The following is a 27,967-nucleotide window of genomic DNA, read 5'->3' as shown; positions in this document are numbered from 1 at the left end:
GTTGAAAGCAGTCCCCACCGAGAATTAGACGACAAGATAACCGATGAGTAAAACTCTATCACTTCTTATATTGTCCAAATTTATGCAATAAAAATTCATATTATTTGTGCTCCTTCTTTTATATCTTAAAGAAAATATTCAAATTTATAAATTTCAAACAAAATTTTTAGATAACTGATAAAAGTATATTGGCAGTACTGAAAGTGTCTGATAATAACAGTTAGTAGGGGGGTTGCAGTCATTGGAAGTGTGGGTTTTTTAATTTTGTAATTTTATTTCAGTGATTTTTAGTAAAATGTTTGGACCTCTGTTTGATTTTGAACATAATTATCTCTCTCCAGAAATGCTTGCCGGACTTAGTAATTACAAGGTTAGTTCGTTTGATTTATTTTTTGAACATTATTAAATCAACCTTTTATCTAATTCTTACATAATTTAACCTATGACATTAGAAGTTCACTGCAGTATTTTTCTATTTTTGTTCTCTATATTTATCAATTGTTTACAGCTTGTAATCATTTGTTGTTTTCTGCGTCCCACAGCGATAACATTCATTCAGTTTTAAAAGCAGCGTGATTGATTTTTTTTTATCTAGAGCTTTATGCATTTATTACAGTTAAGATTGATCAACTAAAAAATTCTTTAAAAAACAAAAAATTGGGATAATTTATATTGGAAAGTATGGATTTCTTATAATGCTTTGTTATGTTATGATCAAGTATCCAAAGTTTGAACGGTTTGATGCTTTTTTTTTAAACAAAATGTTTTCATTTACTTTGTAGTTTTGTTTTTATTTCTAGTTATACTAGTTTCAGCAACTTTATTAAACTGAAATTGACCTTTCCAATATTCTTTGAATTCATATAATATATTAGTTCTGCTTTGGGTAAATTACATTAGTGGCCTTTATATACGAAGAAAAAGAAGCGTGGTCTGAATGTCATATATCTTACGGGTGAAGAAAAAAAAGTGGGTCTTCATTGAGAAAAAAAAAATTATCTTCCGTTTGTACTAAGCGACTAAGGGCATGTGGTTTGGACTAAAAGCACCAATTAGATTTGCACAAAATAGTATTCAAGAATATGGATTTCTGGAAAGCACTCTCAAACTTTTGTAAACGAGTGCGAAATGAAGAAATTCAAAAATCAGTAAAAAAAATCCTCCAGGAATTTGTATCATAGACTAAAGTGGTATGACTATCTGATGAATAATGGTAAGGGCCAAAAAGGGGTTTGATTATCTTTGCAACCCAAGAACGAAGAATGATCAAGTGGCCAAGGAGAAATTGGTCAACAGGAAGGAAATGGGTGAAAGAGACGATTGATTCATTGATTGAACGCGTTGTGAAACCTATTTTGAATGAATAGTTTGAAAAAAGACATAGGTATATTTAAATGCCATTGTTGACTGATTGAATATTTATTTAATTATTATTATTTGTCGCAATCACAAGTCTGTCCTTTTTTTAATTACTCATTTTAAAGTTAACAATTTATTGCTTTTTCGCTGTAGCTTGTGATGAACAAGTTAGTAAGAGTTAAAAGTTTGAGAGTATACAAAGACGTCATCATTAAATTTCCTACATTAAGAGATGATTAGCTCTTAAAGAGATAATTATTATTAAAAAAAAAAAAAAACTGACTTTTTGAATTAAAAAAATTTATTATTATTATTTTCTTATTTCTAGTATTCAGCTGTAGATACAAACCCATTGAGTATTTACATCATGCACCCATTTTGGAATAGACTTGTTCAGGTGGGTCAAGTGCTTTAATAATCACTGTAGTATATTAATATCTTTTCATTTGACACTTTATTGATAATCCGAATTGTCTCCTCTTTTTTTTTAATTGACTTTCAAGTATGGTCTGATTTTTGTTTGTTTTAGCAGAAAAAAAGAAATATCCCTTTAGAAAGTACTAATTCATTATTCTTTCAGTATATGTACTTTATTTTATTAATTCATTTTAATTTTTGTTTACAGTTTTGTCCAAAATGGATTGCACCGAATCTGATAACTTTCGTTGGATTTCTGTTAACTGTATTGGCGTTCTTGTTATTATCTTTTTATGACTTTTCCTTCTATGCGTCATCAGAGAATGAAGCTTATCCACCGGTACCTAATTGGGTGTTCTTCGTCGCAGGCATACTTATATTTGTGGCGTACACTTTAGGTAATAATTTTAATCTAGAATCAATTTCATATTGTGTTAATTAATTTTTCACATCATAAAATTGTAATTAATTTTTCTCTTTTACTGGTAGAAGAGATTCTGTCTTTTGCTCTGATCGCTTATTTTTAAACTAAATATATTTATGAGATCACATTGACAGTTATAATGTGGTTGTTTCCTATAATTCTGAGTGTGTTTCGGACTTCATTAGTTAAGTCAGGATAATTTGACTAACACTTCTGAAGCCTAAGAAAAAATTGTTTATAGTAATGTATGAGCTTCCGCCTCCGTCCACGACACCTAGGCAATTACTTTACTTTTTTACTTTACTTTAGTAGAAAACTTATCATTTTGAGTTTTAATAATGCAGTAGAGGTAATATATTATCGATATAATTGAGTATATATAATTTATTACATGTACAATCACTTCTGTATGTGATTGATCGAAGTAGGGCCATTTATTTAAGTATTGTTCATTAATAACTTTCGTGCATGGAAGAATTGGAGCTCCTAAATAAGAAGCAATTAAACCTTCAGTAAAATTCTTAATTCATAGAAAATATCATTTGGGGTTTTAATAATTTACAGTAGAGATAGCTTGAGTTTTCAACCAGATTTTGTTTTTGTTTTTTGTTTTCTTTTTTGATAAATTACTGCAATTAGCAAAATGGATCAAGAGAAGTTATTTTATTAACCCAGATCATTCTAGTTTTTGAATAAAAAGAAAAAGTGTCAATTATGAAATTTAAAATGTTACATGTAATTCAGGCGGCTCATCTAGTTATAAATTGTACATTCAGGGTGTCCTATTTAAACGGGCCACTTTTGAAATAACTAAATAATAAGGAAGACTAGTCTTTATTCAAAACGCCCGTTATATATATATACATATATTTCAGTTTATTTACAAAAATCGATAAAAAAAATATTTCCTTATTATATACAGGGTGAACCAGTAAGTAATGCCCATAGGCGTACTGTCATTTTTCTTAAAAATATTACATATATAAAAAAACGTGCACTATTCATGAAAAACATCTACATACAATCACCTTTCGAAAAGTATACAATGCATAGGGGTTATTTTAAAAACTGATGCAGAAATCTGTGATTAATTGCAAAAAAGTAGGCCTCAAACCAGCGTCGGCATTATGAAAGGAATTCACCTACCATAAGAAAATAATTGATCAGAATCATCAAATCCAGTACGAATTTTCGCAAACGTGTTATTTAATAATTTATTTATTTAAGAACTACATATATTCAAAAATATAAAATTTACATTATAAATAATAAAATAAAATAAAAAGATGATCTGTGTGCCATTCTTTAGTTAATTAAAAAAATATGCTAAATAATTTGAATAAAACACAGATTTTCTTGAACTACACAATAAACTTTTGGAACTAGGAGGTTGTGAAGAGATAATGAATAAGTCGAGAACTTACTTATCGCTCCAGTTCCCAAGTTAAAAACTGACATGTTTTATCCTAATACGGCTTATGAAAAGAAATAAATACAACAAGAAGAAAAGATAGTTTAAAGTCTACATTGTCATTTGATATTTAGTTGTCATTTTGCTATCATTATGCCAATGTATTCGAATACTGAATATCGCGATATGTTATACAACTACAGTTTGGAGTTGAGAAACTGGGCGGGAGTATGCTAGATGTTTTCCAGATAGGCGTGTTCCGAACGCTAAGACGATCGTGGAGGTGAACAGGCGGTCCGGTGAAGTATTCTATCCACCATTATTTAATTTGGGGATTAGAACCAGTAATAAGTTTTCGGCTTATTCATTAGCTCTCCACAACCTCCTGTTCTCGGCTTGTTTATTAGCTCTTCACAACATCCTAGTTCCAAAAGTTTATTGTATCGTTCAAGAAAATCTGTGTTTTATTCACATTATTTAGCATATTTTTTTAATTAACTAAAGAATAGCACACAGATCTAAACTCGTTAAACGAATATCCTTTCTTTCGAAATTGGTACCTAACACTCATTTAAACTCATAACAATTTCTTCTTTTTTTTTATTTCATTATTTATAATGTAACTTTTATATTTTTTATAGTAAGATTTTTTTAAGTTTTTTTTGCATTAGTATTCAGTTTGACAGATTTACCAATGTAAATATTAAAGTTGTGGAGAGTAAGCACTGCAGCCTGAAACCTCCTTTGTATATATATTTGTACGTGTTTTTAAATTGTAAATAAACTTATTCAATTCAATTTAATTTATATTTTTGAATATAATTCTTAAATAAATAAATTACTAAATTACACGTTTGCAAAAATTCGTACTGGATTTGATGATTCAGATCAATTATTTTCTTATGGTAGGTGAATTCCTTTCATAAAGCAGACGCTGTTTTGAGGCCTACTTTTTTGCAATTAATCACAGATTTCTGCATCAATTTTTAAAATAACCCCTATGCATTGTATACCTTTCGAAAGGTGATTGTATTTAGATGTTTTTCACGAATAGTAGACGTTTTTTACATATGTAATATTTTTGAGAAAATGAAGTTTTTGGAAAAAATTAGAAACTTGCTATTCCTTATGTTTGGGCCACAAAGTAAAATACTTAATATTATTATTTTGGAATACAAATTAGCTTATTAAAAAGGAAATTTAACCTTCTTTCTATTGACTTATTGAAATTGCTGTAACTTTAATCGTTTGAGAAATATAGACACCTGTTTGCTAAAAAGTAGTAGTACCTTGAAAAAACATAAAATTAAAAATATCTATAAAACGGAGCCGAATCGAGCCATAGTTTATATAGAATTTTTTGTTGCAAATAATGGCCAGGATCGCCTCCCGAAGTAACGGTAGTCTTATGCTGAACACCCTGTATTTATGTATATGTATTGTATATATATTTGTTTTAATGATGTTTTACCTGATTTTAAAGTCTTGTGGCTTTAAGTTTTGATTTATTAGAAATTAATAAGAAAATCCGCTTTTAATTTTAGTTTTTGAAACAGAGAAATAGGGAAAAAACGACGAAAATTAATTCTTTGTGATTGAATATCTCGGCAATGGTTTGAAACATTGAAATGAAATTAATGGCATTTTTCTTCATTTTTTTTTTTTTTAAGTTTTAAATAAAGTAGTAAAAAGTGCGGGGCAAAAAGAAATCGCCACTTTCTATCCCCGATTTAAGGGGTAAGGCGGCAATAAAATCAAAATACACTAGCACCATCCCAAACTTGAGAGAAAATACTTCATGTTCGTTTTTTTTATATCTCCTTTCGTTTAAGAGTTATTTCAAAAGTGGCCTGTTTAAATAGGACACCTTTTATAATTATATATAATAATAATAAGAATAAGCTTTATTAAAAATATACAATTCCATATTACATAATTGAACTAAAGTAAATTAAAGCAGTACTCTTGGTCGATAGACCATCAGAGGTGTTGACCTTGATTAAAACAAATATGACATAAATTACATAAAGAACAAAGCCATCGATCTTTACTTCTGTTTACTGCATAGTTCAGATTTAACATTTCCGATCTTGCCTTTATAATGGTACTCATCATATTTATATTCTTACTATTCAATGTAATATACGCATTCTTATCTAGATTGAAATTCACATCCTTATACACTAAATGAAAATTGGACTTCTCCACTCTATTAAACAATTCATTACTAAATTCTAACTTTAAATAATTGATACCTTTTGTTAATTCACATTTATATATATATATATATTGTATTTTATTTTTTTTCAATTACAGATGGCATTGATGGGAAACAAGCACGTGTAACAAAAACCAGCGGACCAGTTGGTGAACTGTTCGATCATGGACTTGACTCGTGGACGGCTGTATTAATACCAACATGCCTGTATTCAGTGTTCGGCCGATCTCAACACTCCGTCCCACCGATGCGATATTATTTTGTAACTTGGAATGTCTTTCTAACGTTTTACCTTACCCATTGGGAGAAATATATTACCTCTGTATTATACTTGCCTTGGGGTTATGATCTGTCGATGTTGGTAAGTAATTTCAAAATGTTTTCATAATTTATTAATACTGTTACATTTATGTGAACAAAATTAAAGCATGTCTTGTAACATTTATAGAAAAATTTGAACTGTTTACTTTCTTTAGTCAACCACTGCTGTATTTTTATTCACATCATACCACGGTCATGATTTTTGGAAAATTTATGTTACTGATACTATTTCTACTGGCCATGTGTTGGAAATAATATTCTATTTAACTTCTATTTGTGCAACTTTACCCGTGACACTATACAATATTAGAAAGTGAGTAGTATTTTTAAAATTTTATCTTATAATTTTTTATTTCAACTTTTTCACCGGAAATGAACCTTTTGAGATTCCCAAACTACTAAAAATTAATTTCTGAACGTCTGCCTCTATTTATTGTTTGTCTGTGGGAGGTCCCTTTCCAAATCAAAATAATACAAAACTGTTAGCACCGCACATACTTGTAAGAAAATAGCTTTGCTTTTAATTTTCTACTAATTATTTGCTACAATTTTTTAAATAATTTTTATAATGAACAGTAAATAATTTTTGTTAACATACTTGAAATTTTATAGATCGTACATAAATAAGACTGGGAAGTGTTTGTCAACGTCGGAAGCGTTAAGACCATTGATTGCCTTACTTGCTCTCATGATTATTACATCATTTTGGGTGATAGCCTCTAAAAATGATATCATTACTAACCATCCAAGGGCGTACTATATGTTTACTGGAACCATCTTTTCAAACATTACGGTAAGATTGATCTTTTATTCTATATTTGTACAAAACTAATGTACTTTCTACCATTTCATTCAAAAGAACTAATATGATTAAAACACCTTAATAATTGTGAACAGTGTTAAAATTGTACCTTTTTTATTTTTTTGTTTATAATTGATGAAGCACATACACACTTTTATTAGAGGTCTGTTCAAAAAGTTCAGTAACTGATTTTTTTTAAAATATAATGAAATTTTACAATTTATTTCCTTAAGGAACTCTCTTTCCTGTTTGCATGTTTCCCAATTCAGAATTTGGTCATTTTAACTATATTTCAAGATTCACGCTCGAGAGATCTCATCTGATCGAGATCATGAGTTGCCATTCTCAATATTTCAGTAGTTCCTTAGCGGTTTTGAAATCTTAATCTATCAAAAAGTTGCTGCGATGACTTTGTACATTCAGTTTTTCAAGGTTCTAACATGAAAAACTGACAAATAAATAACGGGAGCTTAGTGAGGTTTCGAACTTCCATCTCGGGCTTGTTAAAGAACTTACACCGTACATTCCCGTTACGTTTGTTTTAAATTTTACTTCTTTTATTGTAAATTGTATTTTATTTTTACAGTGTCGACTTGTGGTTGCTCAGATGTCTGGTACACGTTGCAATGTCTGGAATCCACTTCTTAACGTTTGCCTATTGGCAGTGTTTTTAGCGTTAACTTTACCGATTTTCGAATCACTTCTTTTGTACCTGTTGTGGGCTTTCGCTACATATGCTCATATACATTACGGCACTTGTGTGGTAAGTAGTTAATATTTTTGTTATTATTTTCTTTAAATTATAAAGCACACAATTCATGTTAATAACAAAGTTAAGCGAATCTTTAAAGAAGGCATTTAATTAAATCTACGAACACTTATGGTATTATATGTGTAAATTTATATTTCAATATTTCTAGGTACGTCAACTTTGCGGCCATTTCAGGATAGAATGTTTTAGAATAGCCGTACAGAATAAATGACAACTACCAATTGTCATTGTATAACAATCACTGAGAAAGTCCAAAGAAAGATAATAAGAAAGTAAGCAAACAAAAACGTTTAATTTTTTTAATTCATCGAAATATCTCATCATAAATTTAATAATAAAAAGGTAAAAAAAAGAAAATCATATAAAATTCAGGATTTTTTAGGCAATTCTGGAGTTTTGCTAAGAACAAAATTTTTTTTACATCACGCATACCGTTCTATGAATATCTTGGGAGTATTGAATATAAGTAAAGAAAAAAAAAAAAATTATAGATCCTCCAAGGAGAAGATGCTAGATTTTTTTGTTTAAAAGATCTGCAATATCTTTAGTGATATTAAAGTGATTTTTAAAATTGCTTGGACACATACACAATAACATCGCTCTAAACGCCAAAATTAGCAACGTATATATTTTAGTATTTTTTTTTTGCGTCATTATTTTTTCTATTTATACAGTTATTTGTTACGATATATTTTTTTTTTCATTCATTTTTCTTGTGAATTCACTTTAAGGAGTTTGACTGTACATAGTTAAACTGATGTAGAAGCAGCCTTTACACGTTCCATATACTTTGAAAGTCATCACAAATCTAGTTTTTGTTATGTGTAAATTATTTAAACAAACATTACAATGCTCAATACTTAGTGGGATTTAAGAGAGATTGAGAAGACAAAAAAAGTTAATAAGTGAGTTATTATTTAATATTTATGCAATTTTGTTTTATTGTCGTTTAAAGACGTGCCAGCTTTGTGAGTTTGTGGATCTGTTCGGTGAAAAATATGAGTGATACATTTTTACCCACAATATTTGATTGTTAAGATAATATATATTCATTATATGTGTATAATAATTCCTTTAAGGCTATTTTTGATATAATAACCAAACCATGTATCTCCATTTTTGGTCAATTCAGACCGTTTCCCAAGATTTTTGCAGTAGTATGTACCAGAGCGTAGGTGGATTAAGTTAGTTGATGGCTCCCCGCTGAAAAGATTTGAAGCACTTAAAAATAATTGAATAGTATGTTAAGTAAAGTAATTTATTTTTATTTTTTACATTTTCGTGTTTATACAAGGTCCAAGTAAGTCATATATATATTTTATTTTATTTCTATTAATGTCTATTTTATAATGATATTAATAAATTTGGTGAGAATTCCCTTAGCTGAAATAGCTATTTATGTCGCGAAATCTTCTAGAATTTTGGCAGATTCCAGGCCTGACTTACGTGAGAATCCTTCTTGTGAAAGAAAATAGTAACTGGAAGTAGCAGTAAAATATAATTTTGAATGCCTCGCAACTGAGAAATGAAATTTAATAATCATAAAGCTAGTTATGTCCATGGAATTCTTATTGTGTCCCTTAGTACTGCCCCAAAATGAATTTTCATGGGCTATATTGAAACAAAAGTTATAGCCTTTCACAGAAGTAATTTATGCATTTTTAAAGAAATCAACTGGGTTTTACTAAAATACCAGAAAAACAAAAAATTATTTCAGGAAATTTTTCCATTCTGCTTTTATTTTTTAAGCTTTAGTACATCTTACTCAGGCACACACACATGTACTAACAAATAATCATTTTCTTTGCAAATTCAATGAAATATGAAAAAGTAAAAAAAAATCTCGTGTATACTCACATGACTTTCAATTACATCTATTCTCAAGGTTCTAACTCATAAATTCACTTTTAACTTGAAATATTTGAACGATATTTAATACTCACCAACATTATAGTTTGTAAGCTTGTTTATTAAACTGAAAAGTAACCTTATAAAGATGCCTTACCCCAATCGCTCTCCTAGAGACTGTTTTAATTACCTTAAATCATTTTTTTTTACTAGATAATTATTAAAAAAGTATTATTTGAATCCTTGACCAGTTTCGGACTTTTATCCATTATCAGATGTAATCAGTTTTCTGTTGAGATTTCGACTTCACTTACGTTACCGTCTCGCACTTCACTTTCTGTCATTTAGTATCATTGTTGTTAGTTGCTATATGTTACTATATTGTTAGTTACAAATTGTCGACGTATTATTTAAATTATAACTATTTTTAAAAGACTATCATAATTTGGTTTAATGAAGTTGATCATAAGATTCCGATTAGGATCGTTCATGTGGCATTGCCAAGCGTTTGCATTGTGAAAAACGCCAAGATGTCGGGAGAACTAAATATTTTAAGCTTTAAAGAGGATGAATGATTTCTTTCACTCGTATATTTTTGTATTTTTAGTAATTTGAGGTGAACTATTGGAAGGACAATATCATTGCACTCACGACTCATGCATTCCATGTTCATTAGAAGTAGTCGCTAATTTGTCAAAAAAATATTTCCCTTTTTTTTTTGTTTGCGCTTTTAAAGGTAGTAACATTCTCGCATTATGTTAGTTCGGTTGCTTCCGATATTAAGCCGGTAAGGATTTTCAATAAGTTTCTGTTATTTGTAAATCTAATTCATTCTGTTACCAAATTATTATTATTTTTCTTTAATTCTAAGAAAAACTTTACCTAATCCCGGTATCAGCCCCTTTGCAGTAGTTCCCGAAGCTATGATGTATTGTCATACTGGGTTTGATTCCTTTCTAGGCCTTATTTATTTGATATATTAATATATTAAATGACAAACTGACGAACAGTTTGTTCCGAATTTCTTTCAGAGTTAACTTCTTTAAATTAATAGTTTGTCTTTCAAAAAACAACTCAATGAACTCTTAGGGCAGCTAAACATTTGTGTATCAAGTCACGATGATTTACTAGTATTTTGTAATAAGAGAAAAATTAATTAATTCAATGAACAAGTCCTTTTGATTTTGTTTTAATAAATATCACTTGAAAATTTTCGCCGAATGTGTGTCTCATCACAAAGCTAGTACCCTTAGTCATTTAAGTCATTCCTCATTTTATAGTACATATCTGTTTTTTTTTTTTTTTTTTTTTTTGTGATCTCATTCAAAACTGTCATTCCTTAATGAACTATTTCTTTTAAGGGTATTATTTAATAATAATTTTTGTATGTTGATTTTCTTCTTTTCTTACAATTACTCAATCATAATAAAAAGTTATAGACATCACATTAATAACTTATTTATTTCTCTGAGACGTGTTTTAGTTTACATATCTATTTTTATTTATTTATTTTTTTCTTAAGTGGATCTACATTTAATAGATAGTGTTAGCTAGTAAGTTATGGTATCTAGTCATTAAGAATGAAGAGTTTATATGATGTGGCTATAATAAGATGTAATTATGTTTGTAAAAATTCACACTGACAGTGTTTGTTAATCAAATTTATGGGATACCCTACAAACATATCATCGGTAGCAGGAATTTTAAAGATGAATGTCTTGTACTTAAATGTTTTTGAAACAATCGCATTGTTCGTTTCAATTTATTGCACTATGTATAATTATTGGCATTATTATTGCAGATTTTTTTTTTAAGTATAATACAAATCATATTTGTTTTAAAAGAAAGATTATTGTATAGTTTTCAGTTATCTTATTTATTGAAATGTATTTGATGAAATGTCAATCAAAGTGTGGTCATCTAATCAGAAACAGTGACGTCTTTAAGGCTTAAAGTGAAATAGTAGATATTAATTACAAAATAATTTTATATTTACAATCACCTGATCATTGCACTTTCTTTTTTGATATTGAGGAGGTGGGTTCCCAATCTTTTATCCATTTTTTATAAGAATAGTGGTGGCAATGGTTCCAGTAAAGATTTCTAGAAAGTGACATCTAGAGAACTAAACATTCGTTGCCGTTTACTTTTACGCTGTTATTCTGTTATTACTGTATCCATTCTCGGTGGAAAATGTCAGAATAATAAAAAAATTATGTTTAATGCAAGGAGCAAGTTGAATTCAGGGGTTTTTGAGAAATAAGTTTTGCTCGTTTTTCCCAAATTTGCAGGATCACTAAAGAGTTTTGGAGCCCACCTCCATTAATTGTTTTATTTTATTTAGTGCTAGTCTCTTTAGACACAATATATGTCAAACTGCCTCAAATATGAATTCACGAACTTTTAATAAATTAACTATTGTTCTATTTGATTAAACAAAAAAATATAAGTAGAAAAAGAAAAGTTTATTATTACTTTACTTTTAAATAGATTGCAATCACGTCATTTCCATACATTACCCTTTGATTGTATAGTTTCCAGTTCGATGGTATGTTCGAATCATACGGCATTGGGTTGGTATATCTGGAAAAAAAATCAATTTTCTACTCAACTACGAAGTAATTATTTAGATATAAATCTATTTAAAAAAAAAAATAGGTTAATTGCTTATTTTTTACAGTTTTGATTGTTCATTGTCCTTTAGAGATATTCTTTTTACAACTATTTGGTTTTTTATCGTTAATTCTTCATGTGCAGCACGCTTGTTATTGTTTTTGGCCGCATTATCATAGATTGCTTCATTATTTTATTTGGAGAATTTGAATGTATTTTTAACTGATGCAGTGTACTATAGTGATTTTTATAACAATTTATGGACTAAAAATATATGGATGCCTGCTTGAATAAAAGTAAGCCGAATCGCTTAATTTGAACGATCGCTGGTGGAGAGGAGGCTGTATCCTCTATTAGCCAGCTTCTCTATGCCTTCTTTGTTACGAAGGGGCGTATTGGCCTTTTTATTTTTGTTTTTGGGTCCCATTTTGAGCCCTTCTGGAAACCTAGGAGATGACTTACCAAATTAGAGCCTTGTCCTAAGGTAGCCTTCATCACTGGTAACTATAGATTGTATTATAATATTTCTATCATCATCATTTTGCTACCAAACAGATTTTCATCCAATAACAGAGAAAATCAGTGCCCTTGAGTGTATAATTTAGATGACGCTTCTTGATAATGGAGTAACCACAAAAAGAGCCGTCAAGAATTAAAATCTCAAGCCCTCCAAGACATACATTTTTGAATAGTAAAAGGAACATTGGAAGTTTACTTCTCTCGCTATTAGGTTTATTAGATAATTTAAAGCAGCAATATTGGGTTTAATAAAGAATTAATATAAACATTTTAAAGTGTCAGTTATTAAAGAGGATTTAAGGTATCAAAATATTGGGGCTACTTTTTGCCATGACTTTTTAGACAATATTCTAAAAAAATAATATTAAATAGTTTGTTTTAGAAAGTTAATAAAACTCACTTTCCGATGACGTTCGGTCCTATGATTATTAAAACATTTCCTTTGTAATTTGCCAAATATTCTAGAAAAGCTTTACCATTATTGAAATAACAGAAAAGTAAAGCATATTTGGGAAACGTAACACATTCATTAAAATGTTCATTGTCTGGAAATGTTAATTCACAAAAATTATAACGCCTTGATTTTGTTGACCAATAAATTTTGTCTACTTCTATAGAGATCACTTGAATTCCTAAAAAATCAAATCAAATATCCGCATATTGAGAAGTATGAATTAAATTATTCAAAATTAAAAACAGATAGTTAGTTACCTGTTACAGCTGTTAATAACCATTCCAAAAGACCTGTTCCACATCCGATGCTGGTGAGTTTATTAATTCCTAAACTTTTCAGATTCTTGTGAATGAATTTCAGATCTTTTACTTGGGGTTTTGGCCATAATAATAAATTAGAAGCTGACGCATTATTTACAAGCATTACATTTAGCCAGTCTCCTGGAATAAATTAGTTTGGGGTAGAATTAGACAAATTTGAACGTTTTTTGAAAGTCACATTGGTCAATAATTTGTTTTAGCTATTTGAATGCAAAAATAAAAAATTAACCGTTTATATGTGATTTTACAATTTCATTTAATGTTTCATCCAACATTGCCCTGAAACTGTCCCAACGTGTGCATAAAACTGTTAGACCAAATACTGTTTCTTGATATTAGACCGAATAGGATAAATGCCAAAAAAGTTCATTCAGGTTACTTTTTTTTGCCTGATTTGCCAATTGAATTTCAGCCAATGTAATTTTGGTTGAATTCTCATTCAAAAGATTTATTACGAGACATTCTAAATTTTCTTTGTAGCAGATTGCGACACATCTGTTAGTGTTGCATGCTGTTGAACTTAAATCGGGATTCAAGAAAACATTTTAAAGGAATTTATTTCCATTTTCAAGTGTTATTGTTCAACAATTAAGCCCAATCAATTATTATTATTAGCAATATTATTTTTATAGTTTTCAGACTAACATTTCGTAATTCTAGGCGCTAGTGACCATAGACGTCGATGCGCCAGTAAAAAAAAATCGTAACTCTAGTTAAAAATAGCATTCGATAACAAATTTATATGCAAAAAATACTCCTCCTAAAAGTACATTGTACAGGTTTAAACCTTGCGGTTATTTACATTAATCAGTTAGTAAATTATTGAAAATAACAATAATTAAAGCTCACAGAGAACCGAATTTGGGGGGATACAAACCCCTCACTCAGCCTGTAATTTTTAGTGGAAAGAAGAGTTACGGAGATATCCTTCGACACATTCCGCAAGCGATAAGGTCCGTCAAAAGGAGATCGATTACCTCATCGTGTTAGATAATGTGTTATCAACCAAGGTATTATTAAACTTCTTTGTTTTCCTCTCATGTAAATGATGGCTACTCAAGTCTAGAGTAAGGAAACTGTGAAAGTTTTAATAGTTCCTTTGTTTGGTGCACTTTTTCTCTTTTGCACGGTTTAGTTAGACAACAGAAGACACCTAAATGAAATAAATTATTTCTTCAGATTTTTTTTTTCTTGTACTTCATATCTTGAAATTATTAATAAAACAAGGTCTCGAGATTTAGTATGTTCTAGATGTTGTAGTGACTATATCTATCTATAAATGTTTTGTACAAATATAGAACAAAGCAGAAATAGGATTTGGTCTCTTACTTTTTGTAATCTTGATTGTTCGCACGTGTAGTTTTTCAAGGTTACACTATTAAACATCTGCGCATGCTAAGTACAGTCTTTTCATTAGAATAATTTATTTTTTGTCTAGTTAGATGTATTTATCAGAGTCCTTAAAGTAATAAGAAAAAAGGGATCTAAGAGTAATGAATCCAATGTAATTTGGATTACACTCTTTCTTCCTCTAAACAAAAAACCTGGATGCTACTGTTAATCGACCAAATTAAAAAATAAACCATTAGTATATACAACCTTAATCACAATAACAAAATTAATAATAATTGCGGCATACTAGGAAGTTATTCAACAAAAACTAAACATTACAAATGAAACAGTTTATTTGTAAAACTATCAAATTGGATATACAATCTTAATCTGTTTAAAAACTTTTCAACATATTTTATCTCTCTCGTACAAAGATTATTCTACCATAAAAAAAAGATACAATTACTGCTAAATATTGTTTTCTATTTAAAAATTAACGTAATACACCGCACATAAGGTACCAATGTTTATCTAAGTACATGAATCAATTGAAAAAAAAAGTTCTGATGGACGAAATTACATCTCGGGATGAGTTCAGGGGCTCTGAGGAGGCTTGTGTTGCAACTCGTCAACACCACTTTTTCATACACTTCGATTACACTTCATAACTGAAAGCAAATAAGAAATAATTAATTAAAAGATGATTAAAATCTTCAATAAATCGTTTTCTGAGGTGTTCCGAATTTGTAAGCTATTTTTAGAGACTTGTTATAAATGTGGAATAATACATATTTTCAATTTAACGCTTGCTTTTACGGCAATTGCCAATACATGGTTTTTGTACAAGACATCTTTTTTTTTTGTCCAATTCTTAGCTTTTGGCAACTCATGTTTAGAATGCAAACTCTTATTTCCACACAGAGTGGACTGGAAGCAATGCGCCTTGGTCTTAACAACTAGCAGGGCTCTCTCTAGATCTTTCGGAAGGAGAGGGTCTCTCTCTTCCCGAAATTTTCGCGTCTGGTAAATAAATCGAACACTCAAAATTCATACAAAGCACTGAACCGTCATTTCTTCTAACCTGCTACTACAGTATTATACTATTACTACTACTTAATTAGTATTTACTAATAATAATAATTTAGATCATTCCAAAAAAATGTTTTCCAATTAGAGCTATGATTAAAATATATATAAACCTTCAATCCTCTTCAATAGGAATTTCTCTCAAGTTGTTTAATATGGAAAGTATGAAGTCAACATTTTTATCAATATCTTTTTCTGTGTTGTTGTGTATTTCATGAACAATCTGAGGATCAAAAGTTTCATGAGCTTCTTCCAGAAGCACTTGGAATATCTCACATTCCATGTTGTCATTTAACTTACGCCCTTTGTAACCTCTACTTTCCAGCCGATCGTACAGTATAGATGTTTCAGTTCGTGGTACAAATACAGCAGAAAACCATTTCCGCCTTGGAAAAAAACTGCATCCATGGTAGTCAATTATTTTCCCACCACATTTAACTAGAGGTTTTAAAAATTTTACTACTTTCCTTTCATCAATTACAGGACATTGGAATTCTTCATCGAACGATTGAATTAACTTTTCCTTTATTGCTAAATCACTAATATCAATCCATTCCATTCCTGTACGTTTTGCAACTTCTTTAGATAAAGTTGATTTTCCTGTACAAGGTGTGCCAGCTATTAAAATATTTGGATAACTTGCTGCCATTGTAATTATACAGTTCTCTTTTCCAATAAAAACGTAACCCTACATTAAATTTTAGTAGGATACAAGAAACTATCCATTATTACTACAATCATACGGTACGAACAGAGAAACTCAGCAAACTACACACAACCCTATAATAAAACAAATAAAACCACAACCAGAAACACAGATAATAACCTCATTTATCAGCTGCTGATATGACAGCTCGATTATCGATATTCTATTGGCGTGAAGGCAAAGTTTTATATGTGCAGTAATCGCCAGAGATGAGCAAAGCGAGTCCGCCTTTGGATTGGATTTGAATCAGTTTCAGCGTAGGAATCGATTCCACCAACTCGTTAACCGATTTCACTTTCTGTGCTTACCCTTCATTCATTAAAATGTCAATTTATTAAAATATTTCAATAAAAGTTAGCTTTTCCTGTTAATAACAAATCTCTATTCCATTATCTCACAGAAATTTAAATATCTTTATTAGCAATTACTCTAATACATTTAGAATTAACAATGTTGTCCTTTCTAGTATTAAGTCTAAAAGTTAAAAACATTTCTTGTTATAAAATTTATTGTATTATTATTACTCACTTTAAAATGAAAAATGTATTTTATAAAATAAAAAAATTATTTGTTGTAGCATTGTTAATTCAAGTTCAAATTTATTTAGTTATGTTAGGTCCAAAACTTCAATTATGTCGCTTGTGGATCAAGGAAGGTAATCTTAGGTTATATAAGATATTTATCTAACACCATACAATATTCACTACGAATTGCATTTCTTTTCATGATCTCTCCAAAACTATTGCTGTGATATTCTTATTAACAACTGAATGTTTAATGGTACTTAATAATACATATGTAGAAAACAATTTTTTTAAAGAATAACTGACGCGAATTCTTTTAAATTTAACTTAGCAATTTCATGTCATCTTAATCAAGATATTATCTGAAGTTACTTATTAGGCATTTTTTACTGGTACCTTGTAATACCTGAATTTAAAATAACTATCAAACATCATTGACGAAGAAAAATTATAAGTAAGTACGGTTCTAAACAAGAAATTAACCTAACTTAAAAACAATTTTGCCGTGTACTATTAATTATAGAGAATTATTTACAATTTTCTGTGTGCAACTTATTGATTTATCCAAGAGGGAAGAGGAATTACTACCAGTTACAATCTTAGGTTTATTTATATTGATCAGAATTCAAAACAAGGTAATGGGGCACCAATAGGGCAGTGAAACATATTTTGTCATCTAACTGTAGTATGTAAGTACGTGAAATTTAAGCTATCTGAAATCATGTTAAACCGAAGTGTATTCATTCTATAACAGTTATGTTTCTCAGCCCTGACGATGCCCTATTTGTCTTTTTATCTTTTAAAACTATTTACTTGTACGTTCGTACAAATCTTTTTACACTATCGGTAAACTTTTAATTAATCAAATTGACAAAAAAGTCTTGTGAGTGCAATCAAAAAACTTTCTCTTCCTCTAACTCTAAATTTATAAAGTCTCTTCAAACTTCAAATTTTTTAATGATTTTGATTTGGCTTTATCTTTATTATTGTATTTGAGAAAAGCACGACTTCTTATTAACAACAAAAACAATCTTCTTTAATGCAATATTTTGAGCGATAGCGCTTTGAAATATTAAAATAATTAATTTTATATCCTTAATTAGTCGCATGACTAAATACGTTTCTAAAGAAGACTCGTGAAGACTAAGTTACAATTTATTGGAGAGAGGTGAAATACTTAAATCAAAGTTAGTATTAAATGTACTAATAATTTGAAATAAACAATAATATAAAATACAATTACTGTTGTTATCAATTTATAAATTTTTTAACTGTATCATTTAAACATTGTCATTTGGAATTGCTTTTGAAATAAGGAATGATTGATTACATATGCATTCAGAACAGTATTTGAATAAAACCACGAATTCTACATGATGTGTAGGAATTGCTCTGCTAATGACAAATAAGTAAAATTTGATTAACTTACTTAATGAAAACGTTTGGAAGCAAGTAAGTACAGATTATAATTTTGAAAATCCTCAATTCTGTAATTTCATACTGATTTTTGTTCTTTTCTGGTAAATCCATATTATTATGGGTTTTTCAGTTATTCTTGGCATCGATTAAGTTCTGAACATCTTTTCCAGCAGAATTCTGAATTAAATTTCTTGAAATCTTACAACAGAATTAGGTAAATTAATTCTAAAGTACGTATGTATATAAGTTGCATTAGAATTGTAATAATTATTATTATTTATTTTTTAAATACTATTTACATTTTTTTAATTAATTTTAAATTAAATTTTTCTTAATTATTATTACTTAAGAAAATTGAAAGCTGAATGGTTTAATTTTCTTGCGAAAAGGATTAGTTTAATAGCAAAATCATACGCTTGTAGAAATACATTAGTGTGATTTAAATTCGAATTATCTGCAGAGGTTTTAATGTAGCATTTTTCTTTTATTTAGTGTTTTTTTGATCTTTTGTCAACGTTCAGCCTCGTTTAGCTCAGCCTTCACATGAAATGGTTCTTTGAAGGGTCCTAGTGTACTCCGATAATAAAGTAAACAAGAGCATCTACCAACACACCATCTGTGGAACTGTACTTCAGGTAAGCTTATGTATTATTTAATTCGTTCAAAATCATATAACCGAAAAGTAAAACTTCATATATTTAAAATCTTAAAAAGAATTGTATTCTAGAAAGCAAAATTAAATCTGAAAAAGAAACGTTCTAATTTTTGTTGAAAGAAGTTTTTATTTGATTGAAAAATTCATCATCAAACATGCATGTTAATTCTGAATCATTTTTCAATCACAGAAATATTTTTAGTCCAGTTAATACATTTTAATTCATTTTCATAAAGATAATTGAAAAATAATATGAGTAGATTACTTGTGTTGTATTTTGTAATCAGATTTATTAAGTAAAAAATAAATAAATTTAATAAGTCATTGTTTCTTTTTCTTATTTTATTATCCTGACTTTTAGGCTCTAATTGTTTCTTTAATCAGTATGAATATATAGTTTTCGTGACCGCAAATTGTTAAACTTAGGATGGAAGATTTGCGAGGAATTGGTCAAATAAAACAACTCGTCTTTTTGCCAACGTTTCGGCAAACATATTGTCCTCTTCAGGGCCTGGAGTCCCTAACGAAAAGATTAACGAAATACAGACCATTTACAATTCATTCCATCCTAGACTAAACTTTACAGTTGAAATAGAACAAAATAGTCAAATCCCTTTTCTAGATTTGCTACTAATATGAACTGACAATGACACTATCATCACTGACTGGTACACCAAACCTTGCAGATCTGATAGATACTTACACTAGCATTCTAAACAACCTTTTCACCAAAAACTGAACTTTGCTATCTCTCTCTACAAAAAAGTTATGACAATCAGCGTTGATAAATTCAAAGAAAGGAACAAAAATAAAATCACAACTATCTTAACCAGCAATGGTTACCCAAAAGCATTATCTACAATCTCCCTAAATTAATAAATAGAAGACCGAACGCTAACTTACAAACAACACTTCCATTAGACTGTCAAGAACCTCCTGCAAAACATTTCATTGCTTTCCCTTACATTAACACCTTGTCGGAGAAAATTAACAAACTACTTCACAGCTACAACATAATCCCCGCATGGAAATCGGGGAACACCATTAAACAATTTTTCACCAAAACAAAGAGCAAAATTCAAACAGACAAACTATCTAACATAATTTACAAAATAAATTGCCAGGATTGTGACAGTTATATAGGCCACACAAGTCAGTATCTCAAGGCAAGAGTATACCAGCATCAGTATGATTGTAAGGCAAAAAAAGACGACAATTCCACGGCGCTACTCAGACACCACATTGACAACAAACACAACTTTGACTTTCAGAATGTGACAGTACTCGATAGGGAAAAAAAACAGTACAAGCGAAATTTTCGTGAAATGTGCCACATAGTAAAACAGAACAACACAGTTAACTTTAGGACAGACACGTCGAATTTGGCCAACTGCTACAATTTTGTCATTAAAAAATAAATAGATATCCAAATTTTGTACATAATTATTGCTGTTTTTTTGTTTAAATTTACTTCAAATCTTTTGGTTATTTGTTATTTAGTGCATAAGGGTTATTTGGTTTCTCCTGTGTTTTGTGTTTAACGGTTTTTGTTGTTTAAAGAAATTTCCCAATATTTATTGTATTTACTCTTTTGTTGTAATTAGTCTATTGTATCTGTTCAATTGTAATTACCAAAATTCCCGTGAAAGTCCCGCTATATCTGTATATACGAGTATATACACCTGCTTCTCCATTTCTGGCTCTTAGTTTCTGTAACTCAACCAACCCGCAAAGCCTCGTAAGTTTCAATAGTTATAAATAATTTATTGTATTTTACTGTTTATTTTTGTATTACTGATTTTTACTGTTTTTTCTATGATACTGACTCTATATATTCTGACAATATATTTGTCGAAACGTTGGCAAAAAGACGAGTTGTTTTATTTGACCGATTCCTCGCAAATCTTCCATCCTAAGTTTAATCAGTATCTTTCATTTTGTTTGATTCATTACTATCACTATTAAATCCCAAAGAATAAGTGAGTATTTGGAAATATACATATATCATTAACATTCAATGAAAAGATTTAAAAGGTTTTGTTTTAAATAGCACCCATTGCATTAACACCCAAAATTTTTCTTAACAGACATTTCACTGATTTTGTATTATTAAAAATATTTATCCAGAGCCCTTATTTTTAATAATTCAAAATCAGTGAAATCTCTGTTAAGAAATATTTTGGAATGCAATTGGTACGATTTAAAACTAATCCTTTTTGCTTTTAAAAATAGTTACTATTTCAACTTAAAAAAGTGACAAAAACTGCTGTTAAGAGCGCTCTACTGGCAAGGTCAATAACTACTAAGCAATTATTAGTTTTCAGCTCTTCCGCTAGATCGCATGGGTATGTAGAATTTGTTTTTAATTTCAAAGAAACCACATAATTATTTCAACTTAAATGTTACCTACTTTAGGTAACTTTAATATGTGTACAAATTATGTATTGAATAAAAGATGAGTTGAAAATAAAGCCCCTCAATAAAAATGAAATTATCAATATTTGAATTATTTTGAATAGCTATGGTAATGTAACCCTCCATGTTGAAAATGTAAAATTAAATGTTAAACGTTGCTTGTAAAAAATATTTTACGTCTGTAAAATTGAATGCGGCGGTTGACATGGTAACAGCTAAACATAATCAATCACACCACTATTTCGTCACGACACCAGCTGTCTATTGTTAACATTTACATTTTAAAATTAACCTTATTTAATTAAATAGTAGGATTTGTTGTAGAATTTTATTTCATTTTTACACATGTTTTACGATTCATTACATTTATCATATGGTATAACCTTCGTGTAACCTTCCTCTTTCAGTGAGTAGTCGACAATTACAGTGTGTAGTCGAAATATCTACTGTAACTATTAAATCTACTTTTTGATGGTGATTGAAATTATGAAACCGAATAGATACAATAAACACGCGTGCTACGTTGGATAAAATCAATGTTATTATCCAGAATTGCGGGACTAACAACATTTGGACTTCATGCTTTTCGGTAAGGTATTAATTTTGTTGGTATTAATATTTAATTTATTCATAAAATATTGTATTCTTTTAAGATGATTTTTATAGGTCAGCTGTCTTTGAAGCAGATCAGTATGCAATAGTTTAAACTGCCAACCAATGCTCACCACTTACGGCAACTAATAGATTGCAGGGGTATGAATATGTAGTCAATTCCAACTTAAATCTCTTTAACAAAAACTTACAGTTTAAAATGTTAAGTATAAGGGTTGATTAAACGCCAAAAGGTACACAAATCAGCAAGTACCCAACATTTCATTAATACTTCATTGATATTATTTTAAGTAATTTTACTACATTAATTTTCATTAATATTTTTTTGAATTTATTAGATGTCACAGACCCTTATGCTGGCTATTTTAATCTACAAAATATTTGTTCAAGTAGAACACCATTTAACTTAGATTGACTGTAATAAGATAAATAAGATATGCATATTTTTAGGACAGCTAATTATTCCAGTATTTTACTATAAGTAAAATTAGAGGGACTACATTAAATTACAATTGAGAAATGAATAATTATTGTTGAATAATTTACTTGATATTACCTACGCGTTATTTGTGCTCACAAATACTTCGGAAAGACGAATTCTAGACTGAAATATTATTTTAAATCCGTGATTCAAATTTAAATAGAAGCCGACTCTGCCTTTGTCTTTTTTTACTTTAACGTGCATGTACATACATACGATATATGTGACTATTCAGAATAAAGAGCATAATAAAGATAAATCAGAAGAATAATTTGGAATAAAGCTAAAATAAAGTACCTATTTAATTACGAAAATATAATGTACATTTTATCATAATTATAACAAAAAAATAAAATATTATGAATGAACAAAGGGAAGGGATTAGCTATGCGGTTAGCATATTGGATTCCCACGTGGAGGTTCCGGGTTCGAATCCAGCTGCTGACCCTTAGATTTTCTCTTTCTAAGAGCTTCTTACAGCTCACTGTCCGGGTGATGGACAGAGTTGTCTGTAACGAGAGAACACTGTCCGGAGGCCGGCAGTGCACTGAAAAAAGCTCCGGGCGCCAATAACCTTGATGTTGACGCGACTTAAATCATAAAAGAAAAAGAAAATGAATGAACTGGCCAGCATAAGGGTCTGTGACATCTAATAAATTCAAAAAAATATTAATGAAAATTAATGTAGTAAAATTACTTAAAATAATATCAATGAAGTATTAATGAAATGTTGGGTACTTGCTGATTTGTGTACCTTTTGGCGTTTAATCAACCCTTATACTTAACATTTTAAACTGTAAGTTTTTGTTAAAGAGATTTTTGTACCTTTTGGATAGATTTTCTTATTTGTATGTTTTGCAAAGTTACATATCTGCTTTTCAGATTTTATTAAAATTGGGAATAATAAATTTAATTTTATCATTATAACCTGAAAAGGTGTTAAGTCGGAGTTACTACCACTGGACAGATCTTTTTAAAGAATGATTATAGTTGCGGTCCCCAAACCATCCTCAATAACAATTTTTTTGAGAAAGCGTTTTGAATAAAATAGGAAGGTAATTTGTACGTAAATAGCAAAATTAAACTGCGATTACAGTACTTCTCCCTAAAAGGCAAAGAGGCAAAGATTTTGAATCGAACTACAATTCATTGATGAAAATCGGTTCACTCATTGAAAATTTTAACGATTGCAATACTTCCTCTTAGTAGGTGCAAGAGCATGATGGCACTTCACAGCCACGTAGAGGAGCTTTAACCACTTCTTCTTACTAAATTTTATCAAAATCGGACTAACCGTTATAGAAATATTGGTAATAATAGTTTTAGAAAGGGCCTTACTTGGGTGGGGCAAACTCCCCTCCTTATGAGGCACAGCGTCGAGACTTTTAAAGTGCAAATCTGTACAAAATTTCGATTCGAATGACACTATTCATGACAATCGGTTTACTTTTCGATAATTTGAAACGATTGCTATATATACTTCCCCTTAACAAGTGTAAGAGCAGATCGTCGCTTTAATGTTACGTAGGGGAGCCCTAACCCTGTCATCCTACCAAATTTTATCAAAATCGGGCTAAGATTTACAGAGTAATTAATGATAATAATTTTGGAGGGGGCCTTACATAAAAGGGGCTAACTCCTCTCCCATTCCATGTACAGCGTCGCGACCCCCAAAAGGCACATCTACATAAAATTCCAAATCGAATGACATCTCATTCATGAAAATCGGTTCACGCGTTTAGGCGCTACGTTGTTTACAAAAAAGGTAACAACAAGAAGAAGAACAAGAAGAACAAGAACAAGAACATTTTTTGAAAATGCCGTTTTTGCTCATTTTGAGCATCTTTTTTCTCAATATCTATCAAATCTAGGTTGTTGCAAAAAAATTACAGTTATAAAGGAGGATTTGCCCTATATTTTAAAGAAAATTTGGGAATTTTATCTTTTATAGAAAAAGAGAAAAAAATTGTCAAAGTTGGGTGTTTTTCAACGTTACGCTTTTTCGTGCAGTTTTTGATGATCAACCCTTATACAACTGTCCTACCGGACAGTTTTAATAAGCGACAAAAACTGCTGTTAAGAGCGCTCTACTGGCAAGGTCGATAACTACTTGGCAATTATCAGTTCTCAGCTCTTCCGCTAGATCGCATGGGTATGTAGAATTTGATTTTAATTTCAAATAAACCATGTACCTACCCTAATTATTTCAACTTTAATGTTACCTGCTTTAGGTAACTTTAATGTGGGCACAAATTATGTATTGAATAAAAGATGAGCTTAAAAGAATTGCAACAATGAAATATTAAGTATTTTTTAAAAGCAAGGTTTTATTGTAAATCGTACCAATTGCATTCCAAAAATTTTCTCAAAAGACATTTCACAGATTTTTAATTATTAAAAATAAGGACTTCGGATCCTTGCCTTTTTCATAATCTCACTCAATATATTTAAATATATTTTTTAATACGGATGTATTTAGTGCTTGTTTGTGTGAGTTTAAAGTACACTTGATGGGCAAAGCCCGTTACATTAGTGCATAATAAATAGAGAAATGTGTAGTAATAAACAAATAATTAGTATTAATAAATTACGCTGTAAAAAATTCGTACTTTTTCAGATCACGCAGTGCTACATCAATGGGCCTTTTGTTAACTTGCAGCCCCTTTAAGCTCAGCTTTTACCTGAGATGACTTTTTAAGGGTCCCCTTTTATAATTTCAGTAGTACTGCCATAAATATGAAGTGATTCGCATCCAGGTAAGTCTTATCTTTTTATTTATTATGTTCAGAATAATACAACAAAAAATAATTTTTTTTTTCTTGTAAATTTTTTATAATTGAAAAAAGTTTTAATTTTTGTTGATTTGGGTAAAGTTTTAATTGAAAAATACAACTATTTTTATTTGAGCTTATAATTTTTTAATTCATTTTCATAAAAATTAATTTCTCTTAGTGCATCGACTAAACTAAGTTATGAATGTTATTTTTGAAGTTTAAGTTTTTAGATTGTGTAGGTTGCACCGAGTAAATTCTTTTTGGTTTTATTTCCGTTTAAAGTTCATTAAACATTTTTTAAATATGTGAGATACTTTGGTTAATGGGGCAGCTTATTCGGTGTAGCGTACCCTTAGTGTCAAATTTCTACCTATTTTCACCATTTCATCTCTACCTATCTATTTTCAGACAGCAATGTCTTTTAATATTTTAAGCTGTTATTTGCTAATTTCATTTCTATAATGAGAAAATTGTCTGTTTTGTAGTCAAGTTTAGATTTTGGTAAAAGGTAATCGCGATTCTCTACTAAATTAGTCAAAACCGATAAACGTATAATGAAAAGATTTAGGTTTAAAAAAAAAATCAATTCTTTAGTTTTTTGAATGTTATTAAACTTTATTTTAAGAAATTAAGAGCAAAATTTCATAAACATTTTTGAAAAAAGGTTTAACAGAAAAAGTCTATATTTTAAAAATGGTATTAATATCGTGGGAATCAAATTCGAATTACTTAGGTTTAATATAATATTTTTGTTCATTCAGTGCTAACATACATAAGCGGCTTTTTGACTACTTGCAGCCCTGTTTAGCTCACCTCTTACCTGAGATGAATTTTTATGGGTCCTTCTATCCTTCCAGCAGCAGGACATGAATGTGAAGTGAATCGCATCCATTGTATTTTCGACAAACTAAACAAGGGACTCCATCTTTGGAACCGATCTTCAGGTACTCCTATCTATTATTTATTATGTTCTGATTGCTACAGCATAAACTAAATCTTTTTTCTTATAAATTAAATCTTTTTTTTTTTTGTGTGTGTATATAAGAGAAGTTTTAGTTTATGATTGTGAGTAGCAGTAATTTAATTGAAAAATTAACATATAACATGCATGTCAATCCTGCATCATTTCCCGATCACATTTTCGGTCGTGCTTTTAATTTTTAATTCATTTTTAAAATATAGTGTTTGTAGATCATGAGTGTTATATTTTTCCAATCAAATTAATTTTATTCCTAAGAAATAAGTGCATTCATTGTCATTGAATGGAAAGATTTAGGTTTAACAAAAAATTATTTAGTTTAATTACATTCTTCTTTATTTAATCTTTATGATATACATAAATTGTTACAGATGTGCTAAAAAGCTTTTTATGCTAGCTGAAACTCCTTACATTTTAATTACAATAAATGATGTTAATTTTCAGAATCAATACTGGTGATTTAAGGGGTGCTTCTGTACTTACTGTTCATTATTTTTGGTAACTGAATCATAGTTTCAATAGGATGAAAAATTAATGCCAGTTTCAGTCATGATAAGGTTCCAGCACTACCTTCCCGAGTCATTCTGTACTTCCAACAGCACGACCATTATTAATATGAAGTTATTCGCATCCAGGTAAGTCTTATCTTATTATTTATTATGTTCAGGGTGATACATCAAGAACTAAAACTTTTTTTCATACAAATTATTCTTTTTTTTATGTATCTGAAAGAAGTTTTAATTTATGTTGATTGTAGGTAGCAGTAATTTAATTGAAAAATTCAACAACAAACATGCATGTGAATTCTGCATCTTTTTCCAATCATATAAAACTATTTTTAGTTGAGCTAATAATTTTTCAACTCATTTTCATAATAATAATGCTAGTAGATTATGTGTGTTATTATATTTTTCTAATCAAATTAATTTTTTCCCTAAGGAATAAGTGTGTTTTTTTAGAAATATTTTTCATTATCATTGAAAGAGATAGTTTAGGTTGAAAAAAAAAAAATTTTTTTTTGTTCAATTACAGCCTTTATTTAATCTTTATAATATACATAAAGTGTTATAGATGTATTTCTTAATGCTAAAACTTACTAAACATTTTAATTTAATTTAATTTTCAATAAACAATGATTTTCAGAATCAATACTGGTGATTCCCAGAGTACTGCCTGCAAAACGGTCATCCATGGAAGCCCAAGTGAAAAAGATGTAAAAGATTAATCCAATATGAATGTGCCAACAAACATTGGATAGGAATCTATAAAAAAAAAAGTAAGTAGTTATTATGAGTAATATGCATGATTTTATCAAAATTAAAAGTTGCATGTTAAAAAAAAAAATTAATAAGTGTTAAAAAAAATTATATTTTATTTTTCCATTAAATCTGTTAATGAATATGAAAAAGTAAAAATTAAACGAAAAAAATTGAAAATATTTGATTAATACTTCAAAAATTATGTATAAAATGCGAGAAAATAAAAAGGATAACCTAAAAGGAAGGT

The 27,967-nt window shown here is 29.3% G+C and overlaps 3 protein-coding genes across 15 annotated transcripts; 1 reads left to right on the top strand and 2 right to left on the bottom strand.

The window, feature by feature from the left end:
* The first annotated feature begins 4 nt into the window (after positions 1–4).
* LOC141456514 (ethanolaminephosphotransferase 1-like) lies at positions 5–27,860 on the top strand. 13 transcript variants are annotated; one of them, XR_012459814.1, is made up of 14 exons: positions 5–370; positions 1,688–1,756; positions 1,985–2,174; positions 5,928–6,190; positions 6,306–6,463; positions 6,763–6,943; positions 7,539–7,715; positions 7,873–8,629; positions 12,741–22,204; positions 24,719–24,860; positions 25,326–25,464; positions 26,281–26,426; positions 26,906–27,096; positions 27,605–27,860. XR_012459814.1 is itself a non-coding variant. In XM_074132612.1 (8 exons), exons 1-8 carry the CDS (start codon positions 296–298, stop codon positions 7,933–7,935), a joined length of 1,176 nt encoding a protein of 391 aa, XP_073988713.1. In that variant the 5' UTR covers positions 5–295; the 3' UTR covers positions 7,936–8,927. The 13 variants fall into 13 exon arrangements, 1 of the variants encoding a protein (XP_073988713.1); XR_012459812.1 differs by having other exon boundaries at positions 24,660–24,860; XR_012459815.1 differs by lacking the exon at positions 24,719–24,860.
* On the bottom strand, positions 12,019–13,847 carry LOC141456515 (uncharacterized). The gene is made up of 4 exons (XM_074132613.1): positions 13,708–13,847; positions 13,416–13,598; positions 13,105–13,336; positions 12,019–12,155 (listed from the first exon to the last, which is right to left on the bottom strand). The coding sequence occupies exons 1-4, from the start codon at positions 13,751–13,753 to the stop codon at positions 12,044–12,046; spliced, it is 573 nt and encodes a 190-aa protein (XP_073988714.1). The 5' UTR covers positions 13,754–13,847; the 3' UTR covers positions 12,019–12,043.
* On the bottom strand, positions 15,146–16,545 carry LOC141456516 (adenylate kinase isoenzyme 6-like). Its single transcript, XM_074132614.1, has 2 exons — positions 16,010–16,545; positions 15,146–15,478 (listed from the first exon to the last, which is right to left on the bottom strand). The coding sequence occupies exon 1, from the start codon at positions 16,543–16,545 to the stop codon at positions 16,012–16,014; it is 534 nt and encodes a 177-aa protein (XP_073988715.1). The 3' UTR covers positions 15,146–15,478; positions 16,010–16,011.
* Positions 27,861–27,967: the final 107 nt, after the last annotated feature.

This window comes from Rhodnius prolixus, unplaced genomic scaffold (assembly GCF_049639745.1).
Source record: "Rhodnius prolixus isolate KJV_2025 unplaced genomic scaffold, Rpr scaffold_4, whole genome shotgun sequence".
Lineage (NCBI taxonomy): Eukaryota > Metazoa > Arthropoda > Insecta > Hemiptera > Reduviidae > Rhodnius > Rhodnius prolixus.
The sequence above is the reverse complement of the archived record's forward strand: the minus strand, read 5'-3'. Positions and strand labels throughout refer to the sequence as shown.

What these genes read in the sequence shown, in the direction of transcription:
- LOC141456514 (XM_074132612.1), top strand. Translation starts at nt 296, where the DNA reads ATGTTTGGACCTCTGTTTGATTTTGAACATAATTATCTCTCTCCAGAA. An exon ending in TTTGGAATAGACTTGTTCAG is followed by an intron (nt 1,757 to 1,984) that starts GTGGGTCAAGTG and finishes TTTTGTTTACAG; the next exon opens with TTTTGTCCAAAATGGATTGC. An exon ending in TACATTACGGCACTTGTGTG is followed by an intron (nt 7,716 to 7,872) that starts GTAAGTAGTTAA and finishes CAATATTTCTAG; the next exon opens with GTACGTCAACTTTGCGGCCA.
- LOC141456515 (XM_074132613.1), bottom strand. Translation starts at nt 13,753, where the DNA reads ATGTTGGATGAAACATTAAATGAAATTGTAAAATCACATATAAACG. An exon ending in GTTATTAACAGCTGTAACAG is followed by an intron (nt 13,337 to 13,415) that starts GTAACTAACTAT and finishes TTGATTTTTTAG; the next exon opens with GAATTCAAGTGATCTCTATA. An exon ending in GGACCGAACGTCATCGGAAA is followed by an intron (nt 12,156 to 13,104) that starts GTGAGTTTTATT and finishes TTTTTTTTCCAG; the next exon opens with ATATACCAACCCAATGCCGT.
- LOC141456516 (XM_074132614.1), bottom strand. Translation starts at nt 16,545, where the DNA reads ATGGCAGCAAGTTATCCAAATATTTTAATAGCTGGCACACCTTGTACA.